At 31.9% G+C, this 26562-nt stretch overlaps 1 protein-coding gene across 2 annotated transcripts; it reads right to left on the reverse strand.

Annotated features, from left to right (window-relative positions):
• Window positions 1-15906: 15906 nt before the first annotated feature.
• LOC113711846 (serine/threonine-protein kinase MPS1-like) lies at window positions 15907-25509 on the reverse strand. 2 transcript variants are annotated; one of them, XM_072067857.1, is made up of 6 exons: window positions 25088-25509; window positions 23520-23933; window positions 22307-23328; window positions 18624-18824; window positions 17019-17180; window positions 15907-16770 (listed from the first exon to the last, which is right to left on the reverse strand). In XM_072067857.1, the coding sequence occupies exons 1-6, from the start codon at window positions 25311-25313 to the stop codon at window positions 16180-16182; spliced, it is 2616 nt and encodes an 871-aa protein (XP_071923958.1). In that variant the 5' UTR covers window positions 25314-25509; the 3' UTR covers window positions 15907-16179. The 2 variants fall into 2 exon arrangements, with proteins under 2 accessions (XP_071923958.1, XP_027090877.2); XM_027235076.2 differs by having other exon boundaries at window positions 22307-23259; window positions 25088-25508.
• Between the last annotated feature and the right edge of the window lie 1053 nt (window positions 25510-26562).

Below are 26562 nucleotides of genomic sequence, written 5' to 3' on the forward strand. Positions count from 1 at the left end.
TGTGGTAACTTATTAAAAAATATTTCGTCTAATAAAATTTTGAGTAAATTTTATATACACTATCAGTGTATATACTATCATGGTTGGATGGATGACATATGAGTAAATTTTAAATTTCAAATTCAAATTGTGCATATGTGTCATATATCTAATGGTGATAGTGTATATACTGACAGTGTATATAAGATTAATCCAAAAATTTTAATAAAAGCACTCTTCTCAGTATATTGTTTGGATATATAGTTCAATAAGTACTTATTATATTAGATAATGCGTAATTTAAAAATTATTAAATGTATTTATCTCTTTATTTAGTTCATCATATAGGATAAAATGATTAAATTTAATGATTTATTTTTTACATAATAATAACTATTCTAAAAGCACCAAATTCTAGTTAACTTTAAAAGTTCTACTCCTAATTTTATGGATGATGTTCACCAAATGCCACAAAACTAATTTTTTACTAAAAGTATTGTAACTCCAAACAGGCCCTTAATAACTTCCCATAAAATTCATAAAACATAGTGACAGAATTAATATTAAAGATTATAACAAGGATAATATAAATTGCAGTTTGGATGAATTGAAAAGTGGGAACATATTGTATAAAAACTACCAAAATAAATTGTTTTAAAGGTAATAAAATTACAATACTTGTTGGGTTGTTAAAGAACTATGACTGCAAACTCAATTCATCATTAGTAAACGTATTAAACATGGTAATGCATTCGTGTAAAGACACTTAGGAAAGCATTTTGGGAATATCTAGCACCTCTTGTCTCCCACGTCATTTAATATCAAAGACATTTTTGATTGAGCTATTAATCGGTGCATAAATGATAAAGATCCCAAAGCAACTCGAGGACAATGAGATGAAGCAAACAGCATATTATAAGGCTAAATTTCACTTTCGACTCTTAAATTATGGACGTACTCCTATTTTAGTCCTTTAAACTTCAATTTTGGACACTTTACTGTCTAAAGTATGAAATCCATTCTGCTTTAGTATTTAAATTTTAATTTTGGACACTTTATCTCCTAAAGTATGAAATACATCGAAAACATTTGTCAAAATTACCATAATTATAAGGAAGCAACCAGCATATTATATGGTTAAATTTCACTTTGGACTCTTAAATTATGGACGTACTCTTATTTTAGTCCTTAAACTTCAATTTTGGATACTTTACTGTCTAAAGTATCCATTCTACTTAGTATTTAAATTTTAATTTTGGACACTTTATCTCCTAAAGTATGAAATACATCTCACACATTTGTCAAAAATAACATAATTGTAGGCAAATGATGCTCAAACTTTGTGGACTATAGTGGGATGAATTGAATACTTTAAGAAGCATCCAAAATTAAAGTTTAAGGACTAAAGTGGGTAAGATTTCATATTTTAAAAGGTAAAATATACAAAATTAAAGTTTAAGGACGAAAGCGGAAGTGCATCAATAGTTTATGGGTCAAAAGTGTAATTTAGCTCGTTAATAATGTTAACAATAGAGGGTGAAAGATAAATCAAATTATACAATAATTGACTTGGGTTTAGCTAAGTAAGCATCCATTTGAGATTAATTTGCCAACTAATCATGCAACATATATACAACATGTAATATTTGTTACACTTGTAAATTTGTCTTGAGCTAGACTTGACTAGCATAAAATTTGAAATATATATATATATAAAAGCAAACTACTTAATTTTAGATAAATAAAAGCTCATCATTCGAATTTAGTTTTAGAAATGAACAAGCCAAACTGAAAATATATTAAAAAAAATTGAAAATTAGAGAGTCAATTATTAGGTTCACATCCCCAGTTAGAAACTCGTATACTCTCGAGACATGGCCACGATTCCATTTAAATTAGAAATCACGCCAAATCAAACCAGACTGGTAGAGCTGGCAATTATGCCCAAAACCCATCAACTCACCCAACCCACCCACTAATTTGAGAGGTTAGGTTGGGTAAGTTGGGTATTGGATCAATTTTGGGTTGGGTAATAAAAATCCACATATATTCTAGGCGGTTTGGATATTTATGTTGGACATCCATTACCCAACTTAAGTAAAAAAACAAATAAACAAATTACAAGGGATAGGATATGGGATACAGCAACATTTCATTATACATGAAACAGCATGAGACATGAGCCAAAGCAGGGCCTCCATGTATGGATACTTAACAAAATTATATGAGCTACTTAACTATAATACTTACTTGCATACGTCGATGTTTTATTATTTTTCTATATTCAGAGCATTCCACTCATTTTACTTCCATAGTATTTTTTGCTACTTCTTCTTTTGTCATGCAATCAAATATAAGCCCGTTTGGATTGTTATTTTTTGAAAATTTTATAAAAAAAAATATACTGTAACAATTATATATATATATAATAACAAAATAATTAAAAAATGCGTTCAATAAAACATAAAAAAAATTTTGGGAAAAAATAACAATCCGAGAAAGTTTGCAGACACCATATCATGTGTGCCTTTCCCATTTCTTGTTGTATTAGTATGTCATTCCCATTCTCAGTTCTGATAGATCAGGGCAGAGTTGGACATTAAAGAGATTTTAATTGATCAAGGCAACTACCCTTGCTTTCATAACACGATTCCTTCTTCATTTTACTGCAAAATACACACTACGCTAAATCCATTTCTGACACCACTGACCCACGCCAAAACCCCTCATCTCCTCCCATATCATACATGTGTATTTTAGTGTGTTTATATGTGTAAAAATAAAGTATTTCAAAAGAGCTTAAACAGTGAGTGTGAGTTTGTATCTGTGAGTGTTTTAGTGTGTGAAAATATGTCTATCTATGTGAAAATGTGTTTATGTGTGTGAAATTTTTTTTTTTGTATGTGAAAATATATTTGAAAGAGTTTATGTATCCAAATCTATTAATTAATATATTGTGTCACATTTGGGTATGAGTTTGAGATGACCCAATATGACCCAACCCAAAATTAACCCAATTTAAAGTTGAATGGGTTGGGTGTAACCCATTTAGATGAAAATTCACTATTAACCCGCCCAAAACTTGTCCAACCCGCCCAATTGCCAGGTATACGGACTAGAATTGGAACCAAGAATCAGGAATTGAAACCAGAAAAGGAACAGTAGGTAAAAGGTTTTGGTTTTGGTTCCTAAAAATAGAACTAGAACTAGAACCACCGATTCCAATCTGGTTTAGAACAATCCTAATAAATTTTTTTAAAAATAAGCTATAGAATGGTTTACAAACATATGAGAAGAGAACATCCTCAAGTAATTGGTGATTGAATAATTGAAACATTTGTCTGCATCCCATTTCAATTTCAATGAGAAAATCATGCATCTTTTCTTTTAGTTTAAACGGTTATTAACATTTAATAGTGTGATTATTTTCATAAAATTTGTATAATATTTTCTTTTCCTTATTTAATAGTAATAAAATCAAAATCTTGTTTTTCTTCTATATTTATTTTTTCACCTTCTCTTTATTCTAAATCTATTGTCATATTATTTTTCGCATCAAAATTTATGACAAAAAATAAGTGTAATAAGGAATCAGAACCGGTACCGTAACTGTAACCTAATTGAAACTAGTGGTTACGGAATCATTACCGGAACCGTTCCATAAGGTGCAGTTTTGATTTCATCTTCCTACGGAATCAGAACCGAGGGTTGGTTCTAAAAACGTAACCATGCTATTTTAGTCATTTAGTGCAATTTACTAACGTTCAAGCTAACCCTTCCGTTTACCAATAGTCAAAAGGGACAAAGTGATGATTAAACTTTTGCATGGGCAAAGTGAGACAAGTTCCATACTATAGGGGGTAAAGGGTAATTGATCCTAAAGCTTAAGGATCGAACAAAATCTACTTTAGTAATCATTAAAACCCAAGGCCCAATGCTTAGGCATCGTTTAATTGATCAATATAGGAGAATTTATAACAGGCGCTTTCTTGTATGAGGTATCGAAAACTACATTGGTTAGTTTCTAATCCTTTTAGATTTACAGATTGATCATGTCCATTCTTAACTAATTATAAACAAGAGAGAAAGATACCCCCATAGTAACCAGTGTTTTCTTACCTTTTTGGGCTGCCATATTTTCTTCTCATCTCTTGTATCTTTACATAGAGACGTAAATGACCTTAGACTTGATGGAATAAAAAAGGACATAAAAAAATGGACAGATTTTTCAATAACATGATACCAATTTAGAAATCCAATGAATACTTGAACTTGACACCTATCTACCTAACCAAAAACTCCGTATCATAATAATGCATTAAACTTTGACTCTTGAAGCTTAGATGTTATCGCCCTTTATTACCAACGTGTTTGTCACCATCACAAACACATCGGATATCAAAAAACAAGAATTATTCTTTCATATATTCTATACTAGTACTCAGTTTGATTTTTATTCTTGTAGCTTTATCATGACGTGCTCTCTTATAATCCTCAACATTATTTTCCCATTTGAAAATTGCTTACATTGAACAAATTTCAAATTGACACTTAAACACAATTAGTTAATTACATCATGACCTCATTAGACTGCATAAATTAGTGACTTTACATCCAAGTGTTCTAACATGATCGCTCATTCATTAATCTAAGCCAAGATAATTATGCACAACATTACAACATAAAATTATTTAAACTTGGAGGATAAGATATTTTCATTTGATTAATTATAAAATTATTAGGTGCAGCCAAAACCTTTTTTTTTATTTAATTTCTTGAAAACTGCCAAACCTCCATTTTCATAGTAAAAGAACTGAGATAATTAGGGTGCAGCCAAACAGTCGCTATTACAGTTGGGGGAAGAGCACTGAGTTGGCAATTTTGTGGGTCCAATCCACCTTTGCATCCGATGTCGCTTTTTCATCTATTGTTCACATGCCACCTGTCCGACATTGCTGGTAAAAGAGCAAACTAGTCGGGCCCTCCACGTGGCATGCAGAGTATAAGTCCACACAAAATCGGTGATCCACGCTTAATTAGTCAAATTATTAAAAAAAAAGTGATAAAATAGTTTTTTTTTTCTTTTCTAGATGATAAGTAGAGTAAAAAAAAATTGATTTGGTCAACCGAATGCAAATGATTGGCTACTTTGTGAATAAATTTTTAAATAAAGTAATAATTTAGATATTTAAATTTTAATGCCGTGCTAGGGATTTGAAGATTTGAATTTAACAAACAATAAATATTGGATAACATCAATTAAATTTATTAAGGATTAAAATAATTCAATAACCTTAAAATGACACATGTCAGAATTTTAGAAATCTTTTAGAATGCCTCAATGGGTGATGCAAAGTGAATAAATTTTGCTCTTTTTTCATTATCAAGAATTAATCAAGAAAATGTCATTTGGAAAATAAAAAAAAAATTGAGAGGGGAAAAAAAAGGCTGGAATCTATGTTTTGATATTCTCCTTAAAGGACGTGTAAAAGATATAAACAAAGGAACTCGTTTACCGTGTGAAGAAGGCTTCAAAGAACCAAATTGAGAAAAATGACATGCAAAAATGGTTGCTAAGCTGAAACTTTCTTCGTTCCTTAAAGAACAAGAAAATAAAAAGATCGAGAATATTAAACAAATGGATCTCTCTTTTAAGCTTGTTAGAACAAAACATGTCTCTTCAACTTTGGTTATTGCTCAAATCAACCTTTTTGTCTGCATTTGCTATTAAAACATATTAAGATTTAGAATTAAATAAAAATTTTGTCGCCCTAATACTAAACATATTGGGATCACATTCGTAATTACTAATTACTATTGGTATTTCTGTTTTGAAGTAATTATGCCAACCTACTGTTCATCAAAATTATTTGATTAGCCAAGAAGCAGCCATTAAAATGCAACTGAACAAAGTTTAGAAGTTAAAAAGATGAAAAACTCTCCAATTAAAGGTGGGCCTAGGATGGCCATTGGGCCACTGCTGGACAGTGGACACTTAGCCATCAGCTCTTCTTCTTTCAAATCTCCCCTTGGGAAAAATGTACATCAGCGAATGGTACTTCCGAAGTTTTTACAGAAAAAGGCACCGTAACATGTGAGGTAAAAAAAGATAATTAAAAATATGTTAAAAAATATTCTCGCAATTTTTTTTTATAAAAATGACAATTCAAACAAGGTCTAAAACTTTCCCTTCTTTTTTTTAATGCGAAAGGGATACTAGATATATATAAGTAATACTTTCCCTTCAGAATCCGTTATAAAGTCCAACTTTGAAATATTTACTAGCTAAACTAATAATCCCCAATAAGAATTTATTATTATTAATTTTTACAGGCTCAATTTCAGAGTCTTGACTAATACAACTAGCTGGGTGGCTCCAAATGTAGCAATTGTCTTAGTCAACTGCCTTCATGGACCTGAAGCATATGAGAAATTGAGGTTCAAAGCATACAGCATCATAACTAGCCCAACTGGAACAACAAACAGTATGCAGTATTATCATCTGCTAACTGAATCGAACAAGACTACTTAAATATTTATGCAATTTTTTTTTTGTTTTAGCAATGGAACATTTTGAATCTTGGATAAGACTTCTTTAAATTTCATCTAGAAAGACGCAGCTTACTATATATATATATGTGTGTGTGTGTGTTAAGGGAAAAATGAAATTTAAGAAATGATAATGGGAGAAGAAAGGATATGAACCTAATGTTGGGTGGTTGTTTATATTAATCTTTTAGTGAAAATTATCACCTATTAAACCCAAAATTTTTATGGTGATTATTAAGAAATAAATTAACAGTAAAATTGCGGAAGCGTACCTGGATTCACGTTGACAATCTGATACTTGAATTCCTAGAGATTTTGGTCTAGTACTTGAATTCAAGTCAACACGTATTTGCTATTCTCTTGAGAGAATTCTTTAATTTTCTCTCTGGTATTTTTCCTGATGATGGGATATCAAGAAAGAGCTATTTTGTGGTACTAAAAAATATGATAATAAGGTATTACGTGTGACCTGGGGACCATAACCCTATTTATAGATAACTTTAGATTCCTATTTCAACCCATCATAGAAATAAAAATTACCCTTTAGCATATTAAAGGTCCACAACCTATTAGATACATTAAAATCCAAACCATAATTGATCCCTTTAATTAAACTTAATCTTATTTGACTGTCTGTAGCACATAATTATTCACATATAAATCCAACGTTTGATTAAGGATTCAACACCTAAGGCCTTGTTTGGATTGCCGTTTTTCGTCGGAAAATTACGTCGTTTTCCGTGATCATATTTCCCTATTACCTTTTTTCCTCACATATATCAAATCGCTACAGTAATTTTTCCATGAAAAATCATGGAAAATGCAATCCAAACACAACCTTAAGACTTCTAAGTTCCAAGTTTAGCTCTATATTCTTGCTTATGAAGTAGAAAAGTATATGAATAATGTAGAAGCAAAATAATGCTACCAAGAACGAACTTATTCAACTGATAATCGTAATCAATTCCATATCTCTCATTTTTAATCTCCATTTTTTTTAATTATATAAGTATCTTCTAAAGTTTTTTTTTTCCCTTAAAAAAGAACACTACAGGTGTTTTTTTCCCCCACAATGCCCATGTCAGCGAATGATACAAAAATAACATCCAAAGTGATCATCCAATCTACAATCTTGAGGTGACATAAAGCAAACCTTAGGTCATTTGCATGTTGAATTTATGTTAATGTTCGAACATTCTCTTATCTTCTTAACTCATTGATTCCCATAGATTGTGCATTTGCCTCTAGACTACAAAAAAAAAAAAAAAAGTACGCCGGAATGAAAACGTTATCATCCCTTTAATTATTCTCTCCTAGGAATCCCAGAATTTCCTCATGTGTAAAAGAAATGAAAGAAATATATACACAGTTTCATTGTATTGTGTGCCAATGGCATACAAATTGGTAGTTTCAAAATATTAATCCTTTTAATCAACATATAATCAGAGACGGATGCAGGATATTAATTTAGGAGGGCGAATGATCAAATAAATGAGTAATAAAAAAAATATAAAAACAAATTATGCACATTAAACTGAAACTAAAGTTTTAAAACCAAAGTTTAATCGATGATAACTAAATGTGAAATATTTTTAGTAATAAGAGACAAAATAAAAAGAAAAAGATGAAAATTAACTCACGGACCAAAATCATATAAACATTAACTAAATTCAATAAATAGATATTAACTGAGATAATTAGGGTGCAGCAAAAACCTCTTTTATTTAATTTCTTGAAAACTGCCAAAGCTTCATTTTCTTAGTAAAAGATGCTGATATAATTAGGGTGCAGCCAAACAGTCGCTTTTGTGGTTGGAGGAAAGGCACTGAGTTGGCAACTTTGTGGGTCCCATCAACCTTTGCATCCGAGTCGTTTTTGCATCCATTGTCCAGATGCCACCTGTCCTACATAGCTGGTAAAAGAGCAAACTAGTCGGGCCCTCCACGTGGCATGCAGAGAATCAGTCCACACAAAATCGGTGATCCACGCTTAATTATTCAAATTATTCAAAAAGATCGTGATAAAATAGTTTTTTTTTTCTTTTTCTAGATGATAAGTAGAGTAAAATAAAATTGATTTGGTCAATCGAATCCAAAAGGTTGGCTACTTCGTGAATTCTTTTGGTGGGATTGACATTTTTTGTTTCTCGAACAGCATTTATGTTTAGGCTAAAATTCGCTTTATATTCTGTGCTGTGCATGAAAATTATAAAGGATTATGAATAATTAAAAGTTTTTAAATAAAGTAATAATTTAGATATTTAAATTTTAGTGCCATGCTAGGGATTTGAAGATTTGAATTTAAGAAACAATAAATATTGGATAGCATAAAAAAAAGTTCTAAAATAGTTTTTTTTTCTTTTCTAGATGATAAGTAGAGTGAAATAAAATTGATTTGGCCAACTGAATGGAAAAGATTGGCTACTTTGTGAATTCTTTGGTGGGATTTAGTCTTAAACTAGCTTCATATCTCATGCTATACATGGGAATTACAGACGATTAAGAATAATTTAAAATTTTTAAATAAAGTAATGACTTAGACATTTAAAATTTTAGTCCGTGTTATGTTGGGATTTGAAGACTTGAATTTAACAAACAATAACCATTGAATAACATTAATTAAATTTATTAAATATAAAATAATTCAATAACCTTAGAAAATTACACGTGTGAAAATATTAGAAACCTTCTAGAAAGCCTCATATATATATATATATATATATATATATATATATATATATATATATATATATATATATATATATATATGCAGAGTGAACAAAATTGTGCACTTTTTTCTTTATGAAGAATTAGTCAAGAAAATGCTATTTGGAGAATTATAAAAATTGAGAGGGGACAAAAAAAAAAAGGAAGCTGGAATCTGTGTTTTGATATTCTCCTCAAAGAAAGTGTAAAAGATATAATCAAAGGAACGCTTTTACCATGTGAAGAGGGCTTCAAAGAACCAATTTGAGAACAATGGCATGCAGAAATGATTGCTTTAAAAAATTTTAATCACACAATCTTAAAAGTAAAAAAAAAAAACAAACAGAGAGAAAACAAGTGAATTAAGCTGAAACTTTCTTCCCTCATTAAACAAAAAGGAAAATAAAAAGATCGAGAATAACAAATGGACGTCTCTTTTAAGCTTGTTAGAAGAAAACATATGTCTCTTCAACTTTTGATATTGCTCAAACAGCCTTTTATCTGCAGTTGCTATTAAAACAGATAAAGATTTAGAGTTAAATAAATATTTTGTCGCCCCAATGCTAAACATATTGGGATCACATTGGTAATTACTGTTGGTAGTTCTGTTCTGAAATAATTATTCTAACCTATTGTTCATCAAAATTCTTTGATTAGCAAAGAAGCAACTGTTAAACTGCAGGCAAACAAAGTTTAGAAATTAAAAACAAGAAATCTCTTCAATTAAAGGTAAGCCTAGGATGCCCATTGGGCCACTATACGACACTCAGCCACTAGCTCTTCTTCTTTCGAATATCTGTTTGGAAAAAATGTACACAGAAAAATGTAGTATGATAATTTGATGTAAATAAAACAAAAAAAAAAACGAGTGAAAAATGTGTTAAAAAATATTCTCACAATTTTTCTATAAAGACAGGCAATCCAAACAGGGTCTAAAACTTTCCTTCCAGAACTCAGTATCAAATTAATCATTTCTTTAGTACACAACACAAGTGTGGAAAGAGCATACTCCATTAGCAACCATAATCAAGTCCAACCTTGAAAGATTTACCAGCTAAACTAATAATCCCTGATAAATTTTATTCATTTTGCAGGCTCGGTTTCAGAATCTTGACTAATACAACTAGCTAGGTGGCTCCAAACGTAGCAATTGTTCTAAACTGCATTCATGGGCCTGGAGAATTTGAGATACTGAGGTTCAAAGCATAAAGTATCAACAACTAGCCCAACTGGAACAACAAACAGTTCAGAACATTATCATCTGTAAACTGAAAGGAACGAGACTTCTTAAATACTTATGTAATGTTTTTTAGCAATGAAACCTTTTGAATCTTAAATAAGATGACTTTAAATTTTATCTAGAAAGATGCAAGTTATATGTGTTTGTGTGTGTATTTATGCATTATATTTTAAAAAAAAAATTGTAAAGGAATGGTGGGATTTAAGAAACAAGGAGCGGGAAAGAGAGGATTTGAATCCAAACCTCTAAATTCTAAGTTTATTTCCATGTTCCTGCCTGCAAAGTAGAAAAGTATATGAATAATGTAGAGCAAAATAATGCTACCAAGGACGAAGTTATTCAATTAATAATCGTAATCAATTCTGTATCTCTCATTTTTAATCTCCATTTTTTTTCTTTTATTTATATAAGTATCTTCTAAAGATTTTTTTCCCTTAAAAAAGAATACTGCAGGTTTTTTTTTTTTATTTGGTTCACAATGGCTATGTCACCAAATGATGTAAGAATGACATCCAAAATGATCGTCCAATGTACAATTGGGCTTCTTGAGGTGACATAAAAATAAACTTTAGATCATTTTGCATGTTGAATTTATGTTAACGTTGGAACATTCTGTTATCTTCTGATCTCATTGACTCCCATAGATTGGGCATTGTCCGTAGAATAAAAGAAAAGTGAGCCAGAAAGGAAACGTCATCAACCCTTTTATTCTCGCCCCGGAATCCCAGAATTTCCTCGTGTAAAAGTATACAGTTTTATACTAGGACTGTGTGCCAAATACCTTCATGCTTATGAAGGTTACGTCAGACTATCCTTTATATGACACAAATTGGTAGTTTCAAAATAGGGTTAATCATTTTAATGAACATTGTACAAGTGTTCAAGTTATGATCTATTAGGCAATTGGCTTTTTTTTGGCTACTTTTTAGGCTAGTTTTCTTTTGTGCGGGGAGTGATTAATTTTAATTTTTTTGATTTAGTAAGAATTGTGGTTAAGTTACTACGTAACTGAAGAGTTTAGGGTTTACACGAATATTTGTTCTTAGAATTTTATTGGAGAACAAATAATGTACCTTATAAATAGATTAATTGACGTTCTGTCAAATGACATGAGAGGAATACTACTAATGAGGAACCACATTTAGTCCTATATGTGAAGAGTGTTCCTTTTCGAGGGAAGTAAGTATTTTGTTAACTGGCGAGTTTATAGGGTACATTGTTTTGACAATGTACCCCCAATAAATTGGTAATTTGCATATGCGAAATGACAAGAAAAAAAAGGTGAAAAGCCATGTATTTTGATGCATGGTGCAATAGTTGGACTTGAAATTCAAGTTGTAATCTTTACATAATATGGTTTTCTGCATGAGGTGAGAACGCTCTTGATAAGTGATAAATTTCGTACAAGGATTAGACTTCAATTTCTATTTCAATTTTTTTAAGAGTTTTTTCTCTCGTAACAACGAACCGAATTTTCTCTTTAGATTTGGTTATTAAGCAGTACTAGCTACACTTATAAGTCATTCATTTTTCTGTGATATTTCTTGTTTTTCATGTAATTATATTCTTGACTTCTCAAAAGGATTTATCTCTTCTGCCACTAAGTCCCAACATGATCCTTGAAAACAAGATTTTCCCAGAGAACCTCGTCTGTTGGAAGTCAGCTTTTCCTTTCCATTTTGGTATTTCCAAAATAGATGGGATAGTTAGGATCTGGATGATGCTGTTCTTTCTCTTACATATATCTTCACAGCATGAGAGATTCCAAGTTTGTTAAGTCCGTCAAATATGTGTCATATATCTCGAATCTCAACAGCACATTGTACTGCTACTGCTAAAGGATGGGGATGGAGAGATTAAACAGCTTTCCGCATTCTCATTGCGTCATCCTATGCAAAGGGTCTCTTTTTTTTTTTGGCAGAAGGGCCTTAATTCCCCAAACAATTCTATATATCCTTTGCGAAATATTCAAACATTTTCATCTATCTTTATAAATGGATATGATATAGAGACCAAAAGCTGTACTATCGAATTTGTTTTGAGGGGATAAAAGAAAAAAAAAAAGGTTAATGATTTGGTTGTACTTTCTTTGTAATGAAAAAATTTGAGAGAAATTATTGTGAGATTTCTATGCTTATATATGCTAAAAGTTGAGAGACCTTTTCACCACCTTTGTTTGGGCCTTGTCTGGAATTTTGCCTTAATACGTGGAAAAGCTTTTTTGGGGGCAAACTGATCTTCTATAGATGTTTTAATTTTTTTTTGGGTCTTAAATTGATAATTAAATCATAAGCGTCACATTATGTGCATTTTTATCCGAGTCCATTCATTAATTCCATCAACAGAAGGCCCCATATCAAATTAAATCACCCGTTTTTTGGCGATTCTCTCCATTTGCTTCACCTAAATACCCATCTCTGAACCCAAAAAGTGGCATAATGATTTGAAGTAAGTATATGCGTGAAGCAAAAGGTTGAAAATGCCTTGAAGCAGATAAACACATTATGTTTATGAACCTAAATTAATGGAGCTGAAGAATTAAATTGGACATGAGGCGCTAGATATGACATATATGATAGTTTGATGATGAACATGAGTCACCAAAAAAAAAAATTTCAATGACCAAAGTGACACTTATAAAAGTTGAATGATTTTATCCTAATAGGAAAAGGTAAGTCTTTTTCTTTTTCTTTTTTTTCCTTTTTTTGGACAAACCTTGTACACAGGGAGGGACGTCAGGCCTGTTTGGCACCCTAGTTTTTTACCAAGTTTTTTAGCTACTAGTTTTTTAACAACTTTTGCTACAGGAACCCCAAAAAACTTTTCAAAGTTTTTTACCTACACACTTCAAAAATCTATACACAAAAAATTTCTCAAAAACTTTTCTTCCTCCCTCACCCAACCCACCATACCAGACACCGCCTCCACCACCTCTACCGGTGCCGGTCACCTATTCCGGCGCCGCCGGTAACCTCAAAATTTTTTTTTGAATTTTTGAGTCCCTCACCCTCAAAAATTTAGTATATATATTATATATTTATAATATTACATATTTATATATTTATTTAAACATATTATAAATATTTTATTTTATTTAAAATATATTTTTATATATTTATATAAATATTATATACCATATAAATTAATATTAATATAAATATGTAATTATATATTCATATAAATATTATATATTATATATTTAATATATATAATACATATTATATATATTACACATTTATGTATATATATATTTATGTATATTTATATACAATTATATTATGTATTATGTATAACATAATACATTTATACATAATATTAACACACAATATTAATTATACATTTATACATAATACTAATACATTTATACATTTATATTAATTATATTAATACATTTATACATAATATTATATATTTATATATTTATAATATATTAATTTATATATTTATATAATATTCATTTATAATAATATACAATTATTACATTTGTAAATATATTTATATTATGTATTATATATAATATAATACATTTGTATATTTTTATATAACTATATAAATATATTTATTTATAAATGTATTATAAATGCATAAATATATATAAATATTTAAACAATATTAATTATAAATTTTAAACAATAATAATTATACATTTTTACATAATATTAATACATTTATACATTTATATTAATTATATTAATACAGTTATACATAATCATCATATATATTTATAATTTATAATTTATACATTTATATAATATTCATTTATAATATATACATTTATATTAATTATACATTTGTACATTTATAAATATATGTATATTATGTATTATATATAATATAATACATTTTTATATTTTTATATAAATATATAAATATATTTATTTATAAATATTTATAAATGCATATAAATATTTAAACAATAAAAATTATAAATTATAAACAATATTAATTATACATTTATACATAATATTAATACATTAATACATTTATATTAATTATATTAATTATATTAATACATTTATACATAATCATCATATACATTTATAAATTATAATTTATACATTTATATAATATTCATTTATAATTTATACATTTATACATTTATAAATATATGTATATTACGTATTATATATAATATAATACATTTATATATTTTTATATAAATATATAAATATATTTATTTCTAAATATTTATAAATGTATTATAAATGCATAAATGTTTAAAAATGTTAAAATATAAAAATTATAAATTATGACATACTCAAAAATATGTTTTAAAAATACCTCTAAAAATAATCCAAAAAACATCTACAGTAAAATTTCAAAAACTTCTACAAAAAAGTTTTTCACCTTACAAAAATTTCTACAAAATTTTTTCAAAAACTTCTACAGTGTACTACAGTAAAGTTTTAGACAAACTCCCAAAAAACTCAGGTTCCAAACAGGCCCTTATTAAGTATCAACTAAAAAAGTAGGAAGACATAGCCTTACCTCTTACAAGTAGAAAGTAAATAAATGAGTACCACCACTCCTTTGCCAATTCTGAAAACCCAAACTATGGGGAAAAGGTAAGTCATAAGTGCATGGCACATCTATACGTTATAGTTTATTGTTATTTAAATAGAACAAGTTAAACTTAACCTACTTTAAGCCTGAAAAGGAAATAACAATTTGTTTTTGTTAATAAAAGGAAGTGAAAAGAAAATGGTGGTTCAAGTGGTTAAAAGCTACCAAAAGTTCCTAAGTGGTTTGTTAAATATCTAAATATGTATTATTCAAATTTGCAATGAACAAAAAAGTTGCAATGCAGGGGACTAATTAGTTTTGCTGCAAAATTGAAGGACTAAATTGGTGAAAATTTAAAACACAATGAGCTTAATTAGTTTTGCAGAATTTCAAGAAACAAAATTGGTCTACACCCAAACGATAAGGTACTAAATTGGTAATAATCTCATGCACCATTTTAGCAAAACTACAAAACACAGACGCAAACTATAGTGTAAGGGACTAATGGCTATGTAAATGTAAGAGCCTAAATCAGTTTTGTCACAAACTTGAGGACTAAATTCATATAATTTCATAATGAGAAGATGGTGTAAATTTACTTATATACTCGGTGTAAATTAACCTAATTCCTTTTTTCTCACACCCAATAATGTGATCATCTTTGTCTTTAGCATTTTTTTTTCCTTTTTTCCATTTTAATTTTCACTATATTTTTGAGGGACCCTGCTTTCATTTACAGTTAGTGGGATACCTTGGCCAGCGATACACTGGATCCGATCAGCCAATCTTCTGTTGCAATTGTTTCTCATGATCATATATTCCCCTTCTCCATGAAAGAAACAAAACAAGAAGGGCACTGGAATTTATTTTATTTATTTATTTATTTATATTTTTTTAGGGTGGTGTTTTGGTAGATGAGAAGCACCTATATAGGCTAGAAGTTACCACTCTTACTAGTGGTAGGAAATTGAACTATACATCTCAAATTACAAACAGTACACATAAGTTTCCCATACGGATCACATGAAGAAACCTGCATATAAGGCCCCAAGAAATTACTGGAACCTTCAAGGACATGAGATGAATGAACCAGCCACTTCCTTTCTACAACATAAGTTAACAAGCAGGTTACAAAACGTTACAGCCTATGTTGATTTCACTGATTATCTGCAAAATTTGCCTCCAAATTTATGATATTAAATCTCAAATATCAGAGAGTTGTATCTCTTCAAAGTTTGCCAACTGTCTCTGAAGCTGCAAACAAAGGTTTGACACGCCAGAGAGCAACTTGTGCATTTCGTCATGCGATATTGATGACTCTGATGTTGCAGATGTTCTAGGATCCTTTAGCAATTGTTGAAGTTGAGAAAACAGCATGAATGATTTAGGATCATTTTGGCACGACTTACCAATTAGCTGAAGCAATTTACAGCTCTGGTCCATAGGTGCTGATACTTGAGGTGGGACGGGGGGAACTAGAAAAGGGTGTTGAAGCAATTGAGGAATTCTCCATCTTTGATTCCGGTCCCAGGCAAGGCATTTTTTCATAATATCCAAAAGCCAAGGATTTTGAACTGGTTCATATGCAATTTCATGGTTTGGATCTGTTATAACTTTGAACTTTGCCCAAAATGTTTTGTATTCAGAAAAAGGTGTTCTTCCATAAACCATTTGGTAAAGGATACACCCAAGAGACCAGATATCAGATGGGCGACCACATTTAATGGTGTTCCCGTTTGCATCCGTCTCATTGCACATAAAGGCCTCTGGAGACATGTAACTAAGAGTACCAACCTGCAAAAGTACAATTACAGGGAGTATTAGAAAGTGCTAAATCGTTTGCTACCAAATGCACATGCATGGATTGACTCCAAAATAAGTTCTTGTACTTTCTACTGGGGGTTATAGATAATCTGTCCTTAGCATATTGATGTACTGCCAAATGTCTGTCGACAAGAAAGAGACATATCCAATTCAAAGAACATTCAGATTTCCACTCTGAAAAAATTTCAGTTTGTAAAAAGAAAAGGAGATGTAGTAACCTGCGAATCCCGTTGAATGTTGGTTGTGTCACTCATAATGGCTTTTGCTATGCCAAAATCAATCAATTTAAGAGAGCCACTAACGAGAAGAAAATTAGCTGGCTTCAAGTCTGAGTGCACAATTCGCTCCTCATGTATAGTGTTGACAGCCAAAAGTATTTGCTGCAGCATATTTAAAATGGTTACATATTAAGAATTGCTGAATATTAAATATGGTTGCTTGGACTAAAACTTCACATGCGTCGTTAAATCCACACTGCTCTTGCAGTACCTCATTCAATACAACACTTTCATTGAAAATAAGCAAAGAAATTCAGTAAGCTTCAATCAAACATACAAACTTGTTGCAATTTCAAAATATTAAAAGCTCAAAGAAATCCTACATATTCCAATTTCAAAACATCCCACATAATGCAAAAATCTTGGGAAGTATAAGACCAGAAGCAGCAATGGTACATACAAAGTCACGACTTGCTATAAAACTTCTTCCCAAGCCATAAAATCAATTCCCTTGCACACAGTGCTTAAGTTACTTTAGGCAATGGCAGGGTATAGACTCAAATAAATTTCAGCGAGACTCAATAATCCACTGGATGAAATCTTGCCATCTGACCTATCAGAGATCCATGTTCTTTGTTGCTATAGATTTGAATAGGAAAAATTGCAGGATCTTATGCACTGAAGGGAAACATTCAAGATCTTGCGCACGGAACAAGATTATGTGGGACAAGTATGTTAAAGAATCCAAAAGCAACCAAGGGGTAGAGTGGAACACATGATGGAATAACAAGAAACTGCAACTTGTTAATCATATATTGCACATCTTTATCTAAGCTATAACTCAAACTCAAAATATGGGGAACTCTATCCTAGAATGACCTGATAGCAACTGAGTCAAGTCTAACAACCTTAAATGAACATAGTTTGTGTCAAGATTTAGAGGCTGGAATACAGTAGAAACTGAAGGTTGACCAGTTGTTGCTCGAAACTCTCTAAAATGGTCCAACCCCTTCTGTCCAGTTTTCTGGTTAAATTTACCCATTAACCTAGCATATCCAACAAACATGGAATTCTCACAGTGGCCAAATATGTTATTTCTAATTGAGATGAGTTTCTAATTTCAGACGGCATGTGCATAATCTAAATTGACCAAATCAAGTTGAAACATTTGCTCGTAGGGCTTAGTGTCTACAAAAGTAGCATTATTCTTCACGTTTCTTAAAAGAAACAGAAGCTTTGATAGAAGTATGATCAGGAGTACTTTTAATGCCAAATCAGTTTTTATATCAGGCAGGCAAGGTGCCATCTTTGATAGAACACTCCAAGGCAGGACTTTCTTGAAACCAGCTGCAGTCATCAACCAATGCAACCATACTTACTGATGCTGGGGAAGATAAAAAATAAAACATAAAAAACTTTGCTTAAAGTGTTAGGAGAAAGAAAGTAACACGGAAAAAACACTAAACAAAAGATGGTAAATTCAATTAGCAATTGAGTAAGGCTGGCAGCATAAAAGAAATTGGGATTCATTTGAGATAAACAAGAAGAAACAAATAAGTTGTAAGGTACTTGCTCAAGTAGACAGCAGAAAAAGAGATTTGAAACCTGCCAGTAAAATCGAAGCCAGTTCTCATCTATGGTTGAACTAGAGCTGTCCAGCTCTTTCCACTTCTGGGAAAGCATGTGAGCCAAATCAATTTCACCATATTCAAGAACCATATATATATAACCATCTTCCTTTACTCTGCCATCTTTGTTACTCATTGTACCACTAGTAACTTCTTTGAGTAATGCTTTATCTGTCACCTGAGAAGGAAAGAGATGTTAACAGGTTCTTGGAGTACAACTTGTGCAGAATACCACACCCTAGACAACTTGTAGTAAGATAAAGTTGTAACAAGCAACATCAAAACCTAAGTCAATCAGGGTAAAATGCCCAATATAATGGGTCTAAAATGATCATAATCATACAGCTACTGTGATAGTTAGAGGCATACAAGTCTTCCAGAAGCTGCATGCTATGCTTTTCAAGAGCATCAGGGATGATTCAAGAGATGAAACAAGCACTAAACTACAGGTGAAGTAGAGATATGCAAGTGTTCTTGACTCAGATAATATTCTCAGAGTAACTTGCGAGATCTTAAGAAGTTTGACCCTTAAAATAGTTTCAAATATAAGACAACTCAAAAACTCTTTACCTCCATTTCTTTGAATAATTTTTGAAGGGTAAGCTGGGGATGCAAGACATATAAGATGTGATAACGGAAGAGAGTAAACTTCCAAAAAGACAATGGCACACACTAGTAACAACCTTGGAGACAGGGAGTAAGTATAAATTTGCTAATCCTAATAGATGTTGGCATTTTGAACTGATTAATCAGAAACCACACAAGATTCACATTGTTCCCACACATGTTTCTGAAAACAGCAAATACATTTTTTTAGTTAACTTATATCTCCAATTTACATTTATCCCCAAAAAAAATGTTGCTACAGTAGGAGTTTTGTTGAGTAACAACACTTGACAAAGTAACGATCCAGATGAAGCAGTTTCAGCACAAGTAGTACTCTGCAAAGTGTAGGCCTAATCAATATTTTAAATCTGGAGTTTTGTTGGTCATGTAGTTTGTTTTCAACACAAATACACATTTTTCTCCATAGGAGAAATTGGAGGTCCAACATCTTCCCAAAGGTAATGAACAGCAACATAGCTCAAAATGCACTATGCAATACTTCTGCAGATAATTTTCTAAAACTAAAACTGAAAGTAAGGTTTGCTCTCCACAGCTTAAAATTAGATATTCCCTCCGTCCCATTGAAAGTGTCCTACTTTCCATTTTGAGATGTCCCAAAATATTCGTCCTGTTGAGAAAGTCAAAGCACCTTTTAGTCTCCCTTTCGAATATAGCCCCTCCCTCTAATCATATGCATGTTGCCATTCAAACTCAAATTTTGAATTTGAGGGGGTAAAATTGGAAAGAGAAGCACAAACATCACAATCAAACCACTATTCTTATAAAGTTCAATTCTTGAAATAGGACCAAATAATTAGGATGGAGGGAGAATTAAGCAGCTTATTTGAAATTGAAAGAGAAGTGAATTTAAAAAACTGAATAACATTCAAGCTTTTGAAGAAGTTAAAAGCTGTTTCCAAGAGCAACTTAAGAGACCGCCTTACGAGATGAGCTCTTACAATTTCAAATAAGCTGCTGCTCTAATAAGCATTCAAACAAAATTTGAAAAAAAAAAAGACCAGAGAGAGAACAGTGGTCATAGCCATGCTGAATTCAGAAATCGCACTTTGACCTAACATTGCCATGTAGTCCTTCCAAATAAAAAAGAATAGAAAAAAAGGAAAATTACAAAAAGGGAAAAACCTAATACTTCCATCCTCCCAACTCACATGCCTCAGCCCAACTGCAACTGCTCCTTGCCTCTCTCCACCTCACCTCTAAAGCCCTTCAACATTCTGGATCTCCCACCAAAAGACACCCTCCCCACTGTGCTGCAGAGCTAAGTGTGGCTGAAGATCAAACATATTTCAATGAAAGTCGAAAAGAAGAAAGAGGGAAAGAGGAAGAAAAAGAATGCTAGCAATGCCGGCCAGAAATGGTGATATCAAGTGCTGACAAGTGACGTCCCTAAATTCACTTGAGAAGTTTTGTGAATAGCAGGAATGGTGTTACAAATAAAATTAGTGAGAAGAGAGGGAACATTAGAATTTAGCAGGGCATATACAGGAGCCCACCACTACGTTTCCCAGTAGGGTATTCACTTGAGAAGTTTTGTGAATAGCAGGAATGGTGTTACAAATAAAATTAGTGAGAAGAGAAGGAACATTAGAATTTAGCAGGGTCAGTAAGGAACATTAGAACATTAGAATATGCCCACCACATGCTGCAAAAGTCAGTAGGGTTTATCAATATGCATTAGTTTTAAGACAACCCAACTATTTTATAATGGTCAAATTTGAAGTTAAGATTGATGAATATTTGGAACAAGCATAACTACAGGAGGGTAATTCATCATCGCTTATATAGAATATTAGCTTATCAAGATGGATAAAAGAATGAAAAAAAAACAACTAAGATATAGTTCTTAGTAATTCTTTTACATTGACATAATTTCTATGAGTTCTGTCAATCACAAAAATTCCAAAAGTGAACGAGTTCAAGTCAAACATCAGGAAAAATGGGGCGGAGAGCCAGGGGGTGGAGAAACAGGGTTTGAATCAGTCAATAGGATTTTCCTATTTCTAGGATCTTTGTAACTAATTTCCTACTCAGACTAATTGAACTAAAAACTGACCCTCAGTCCATACTTCCCCCTAATCGTAGTTTAAAAGACTGGTTACTACAACGATGTTAAAATCGGCATAAATAGAAAGCAAGAATAAAAAAGATTACAAGCTCCATAGCCTCACAATTCTACAACAACAATTCGTACTTGAACAATAAATTGGCTTTTCTTTTTTCCCTTAGATTTGTATCTATATAATATTCAAAGGTAATAAGCAGCTAGAATAATATTTTAGAAAAAAGAGTAGAGAGTTGTTAATCCTAAATGTTGGAATTAAAATCTTCCATTGGAGTGTCGCAAGGTTGCAGAATCCTAATCTATTTGGTATTATCATTATAATGCATCAATGCGGTTGATGGATTCCTAGGTGTATTTCTCATTTCATGATTCCTACATTCAGCTTTACTTCCTACGTTGGTAATGCATCAATGAAACGGAAATGGCATAATATGAAATGTAGAGATTACAGTTATTGATTCCAAATGATAGAATTACAATCTTCCATCGGAGTGTTGTTACGCCGGAGAATCTTATAAGAATTGGTATGATCATGTATCTATCAGTATGATAGAGTTCGCATTGTTTTTCTCATTTAGTCATTCCTACTTTCAGCTTTAGGCCCCACTTTTGTAGATACATCAATTGAAATAAAATAAAAATCATCACAACTCCTATTCCATGAGAACCTTCAACTACATTTATCAGAGAGACAGATAAAGCTGACACACACTTGATCCAGTAATTGCTTAGCATATACCAATTTACAGCTATATGAAAAGCTCTGCCAAAAAAAGAGTATTCATTCCTCAGACAACTGATGTGCCATGATTCGAATGCACTTATGCTTGGAGAAGACCATTCTTCTTTTGTATTCCTAACAGGATGGTTCAAAACTAGAACTTCCATGGATGGATTAACATGAGATGAAAATTGAAAATATGCGTTCAAAATCCACAAAATATGGTGAATTATCGATACAAGTAACTTACCTCATAGTCAACAAGCTGAATGATGTTCTTCTTTCCCTTCAATTTGTTGAGATATTCAATTTCCTGACAAAATCCATATGCAGTACCATATTCACGACCTTTAAGCTTAATCTTTTTCAGGGCATAAATGGTGCAATCTGATGAAATGACCTTGTGAACTTCACTACTACCTCCACTACCTATCTTGCCAAGCCTTTGATAAAGCTTCCCATTAACTTTGAAAAACAAGTCCACATCATAGCTCTTTTTTCGTGACACTGATGTTGCTTTACCACCTCCAACTTTTTCTGGTTTTCCAGATTTGTCAGGTTCTAACTTCACATCTAATGCCTGAACTTTTGAGGAGGGGGGCTCAGGATGCACAGCTATATGATCCTCTGCAGCAGAGGTGCCACCAAGAGTTCGAGGATTTCGAGAATTATCACTCTCCTTTGGGACAATGCACTCTTTCTCGTTGGGCATAATACGGTTCTTAGCTTCCAGATTGGCTTCAGGAGTACCAATGGACACATGGGCTGCAGTAGCAGCCTGGTGACTTAACACTGTGCTATTACACTTAGATGGAGGATCCGAGGGCAGTAATTCAGGTTGTACAGGTTGAAATTTAATTTCTATGTCACCCGCGCTCTCTAAACCTAATTTAGACCTGCTTGTTTGATGAGTTTGAGAACAATAGGTAGTTGAATTAAGATTGGGAGCAGAACCAGGGTTGATCAGTGTTGTGGTAGCGCAGGACATCCCGACAACTGAAGATTGGGTCATTGGCTGACTTGTATCATTCTGTATGAAGTTTCCAAATTGATGAAGCTGATCAGTAACTCCTAAGTTTCTAGCCAGCGAAGAGGAAATCCGGCCCTCAGGATCGACTTCTTCACTTTGAATAATCTGATGCTGCAATCGATGACTGAGGGCTATGGGAGCCTCTGTTTGGTTACTTCCATCCCATTCCATTTCTGTAAATGAAAGTGAATCCAAATGAGACAATAAATCTTCTAATCCAGTGGCCATTGAATCATCAGCCCCTGCAGAGAAAATTTGCAGTTGTGCTATGATTTGGAAACTGTTAATCTAGTATATCTTTCAACCAATCTGGTTAATTAAGCGGACACCAGACCTTTAGGACGCTACCAAACTACACAAGCAATTTACACTATCAAAGTTCATTGTACTGCACACAAAATAAGGGGGAAAGAAATCAAGCAACAACTATTACCCTGGAACCTGGAATCAGTTTGTGTGGCAAAATGGACCCTTTTTGTCCCGTCAACTAAAGGAACATGCTCACTTTCCATGACAGAGGCAACTGTATCATTAGTTTTGTGACCAGCATGGGATCTGGCTTGCTTAGATTTACCATCGAACTTTTTATAACTTTCATCATGAGTATTTACAGTAGAACCCCACTCTGAAGGTGCATTTATCGATGCACACTCTGGAGTTTCACTGACAACAGAAACCATATCTTTTGACCGTGATACGCAATCCCTTAATCTTTGACTTAATAAGCCTTCATCTTCGATCTTCTTTATGTCAAATGTAGATCCTGTAGTTATACTGGAACTTTTTGGAGCTCCGCGCTGCGGAACGAACATCCTCCTTGGTTGTATATTGTTTGAGGGCATCATACCTATGTGTTATGCAGAGAAAAAATTCAGAACGATCTCCAACATAAATCACTAAGTTAATAAGTTTTTCTCACTATATTATGAGAAAAGTCCAAAAAGAAGTTATAAGCAACAATCTAGCAAAAGTACCATCATACAAGTTTTAGAAGGAGACAACTAGGAAAAGCTCTCAAAGAGCAACAATTTGGGATTCTCAGAAGGCAAGAAATGAAATAAAAGAAGAAGAAAAAATTCAGCCAAAAAACTCTCTACAAAATGCAAAGGAATTGAGAGAAAAATTGAGCCAACTAAGAAAAGCTTTTCAGTATTACCAACTCTGACCAACAAGTAGTTAAAGAAATGGGGATTAAAACATAATGACTAACAACAAATCCTAGATCATTCAAATTTCTCCCTAACTTAATAACAAGCGGAGCATGCTTTCACTTTTTATCATTTCTCTCCTGACTTATCTTCTATCATATTTTCTTTTCTGTCCCTAACTTCATAACTAGGCCAAAGAACCGAAACCATTATGCCTTCAACAAGAAATGACCTACTTGGTGTGTAGTGAACAAAGAATTCTTTTTGAAGCTCAGCCAGAACATAATAATCCTAAGCTTCGTGAGTTCACTGAAAATAACAAATGAAAGTTCAACCAGCGCTCAGCTAATACAATTTAACATCCTTATAGTCAAGTTTATGTGCTTTTACACAATAATCAATTTGTTTGTATATTTCTTTTCTTTTTGGCTCCATTAACTGAAATTACTCATCACACTGTAATTTCAAAGAACTCGAATCAGCTAGGCAAAATCAGCTTATTCTGTTGCGGTTACACAAATATTAAAAAAAATGAAGAACAAATTAAGAAGACCTATTTAACAATTTATACCCAATTCCAAATATAACCAAATCGGCACCATAAATCGCAGCTTCACTTCCATTACAATCGCAAAAAAGAATAAATTAAGCAAAACCCTAGTTCCAAATTCGAGAAAGGGGGTGGGGGGGGGGGAGGGGGAGAAGGAGCTCAAATTTTAAAAACTAAATCAGATTGAACAATCTAGAACAACAACATTACAAAATTGGAATCTTGAATCAAAACTCCAAATAGCAGACAAGACACGGCCGTAGCAGTGGGAAAGGCGTAGAAACGTGAAAAAAAACCACTTACTGAGAGGGCGGTGGCGCTTGAACACGGCTTGAACGTTCCGGAAGAAAGCGTCATTGGACAACGAAGAAGACGATGAGGAAGTCGACGTCGTTGAAGTGGAAGTGGAAGTGGAAGTGAATTCAAGATTTATAGAATTTCGGAGGAAATTGGAATTGGTTGACAACGGCGGAGGTGGTGGCACTGCTGGTGGTGGGGCCGCCTGAAGGTTAGCCTCCTCCCCTTCCATTGATGAATCCTTGGAGCATTTCTAATCTGTAATCTCTTCTACTCGGCTGCGAATCGATCAAGGAACGAGGCAGCTCGGAGGAGTGGATTGATGATTTTTCCGGGGTTTATTTGGGGGTTCTTTCCTTGGGGGAGTCGGGGAAGGAAGTGAGATTTCACAAGTTTAAAATGTTTCGTTGGCGCTTTCGACTCTTTGACTCGTGTCGCTAGTAAGGTTTGAAAAAAATATAATAATTGCATTTCCTTTCATTTTTTTCCAAAAGAAAAATAAAAAGTAAGCTTGAATTCTCTTCGTTTTCTTTTTTTTTTTTCAGTTACGTTCTATACTTCCTAGTAATTTTGTAGATCAAGTGGTGGTGGCTGTTAGGATGTATATTTATATAAAAATATAAAAATATAAAATTTATAAATTATAATTTATACATATATATAATATTCATTTATACATTTATACATTTATAATAATATACATTTATACATTTATAAATATATTTATATTATGTATTACATATAATATAATACATTTACAATATATTTTTATATAAATATATAAATATATAAATATATTTATTTATAAATATTTATAAATGTATTATAAATGCATAAATGTATAAAATTATAAAATTATAAAAATTATAAATTATAAAAATACTAAAAAATATGTTTTAAAAATACCTCTAAAAATAATCCAAAAAAATCTACAGTAAAAGTTTTTCATATAGTTTTTGAAAAACAATCCCAAAAACAACTAATCCAAGCGAACTTGTATTTCAAAAACGAAATGCTACAGTGCTGTTTTTGAAAAACAACCCCAAAAACAGCTAATCCAAACGGAGCCAAATATGTTCTTAGGGTGTTTCTAGAAAATTAACAATACATTATTAGAAAATAATGATAGCGTTTCCATCTAGTGTTTTTTGGGGTGTTTTTAGAAAATATCCTAGTATCTAAATATGGATCCTTTTTTATTTTTGAAAAATCTTAATGCACTCTACTCTTTGTTAACCGCATTCCTACTATTTGTTTTAAATATGTATGGAATGGTGTGTTTTTGACGTGTGTGTTTTTGTTTTTGAAATCTCCACTAACACACTCCTAACACCACCCCCTTTCCCAAAAAATACTCCAAAAACACTCCAAGATTTTTAAATACACCTAATAAAAAAAGGAAAAAGTCGTTCAAAATATCTCTCACATTTTGCAAAATAAATTTTTTCATCCTTCACTTTTAAAAGTGTAATTTTACATCC

This window comes from Coffea arabica, chromosome 10e (genome assembly GCF_036785885.1).
Source record: "Coffea arabica cultivar ET-39 chromosome 10e, Coffea Arabica ET-39 HiFi, whole genome shotgun sequence".
NCBI lineage: Eukaryota > Viridiplantae > Streptophyta > Magnoliopsida > Gentianales > Rubiaceae > Coffea > Coffea arabica.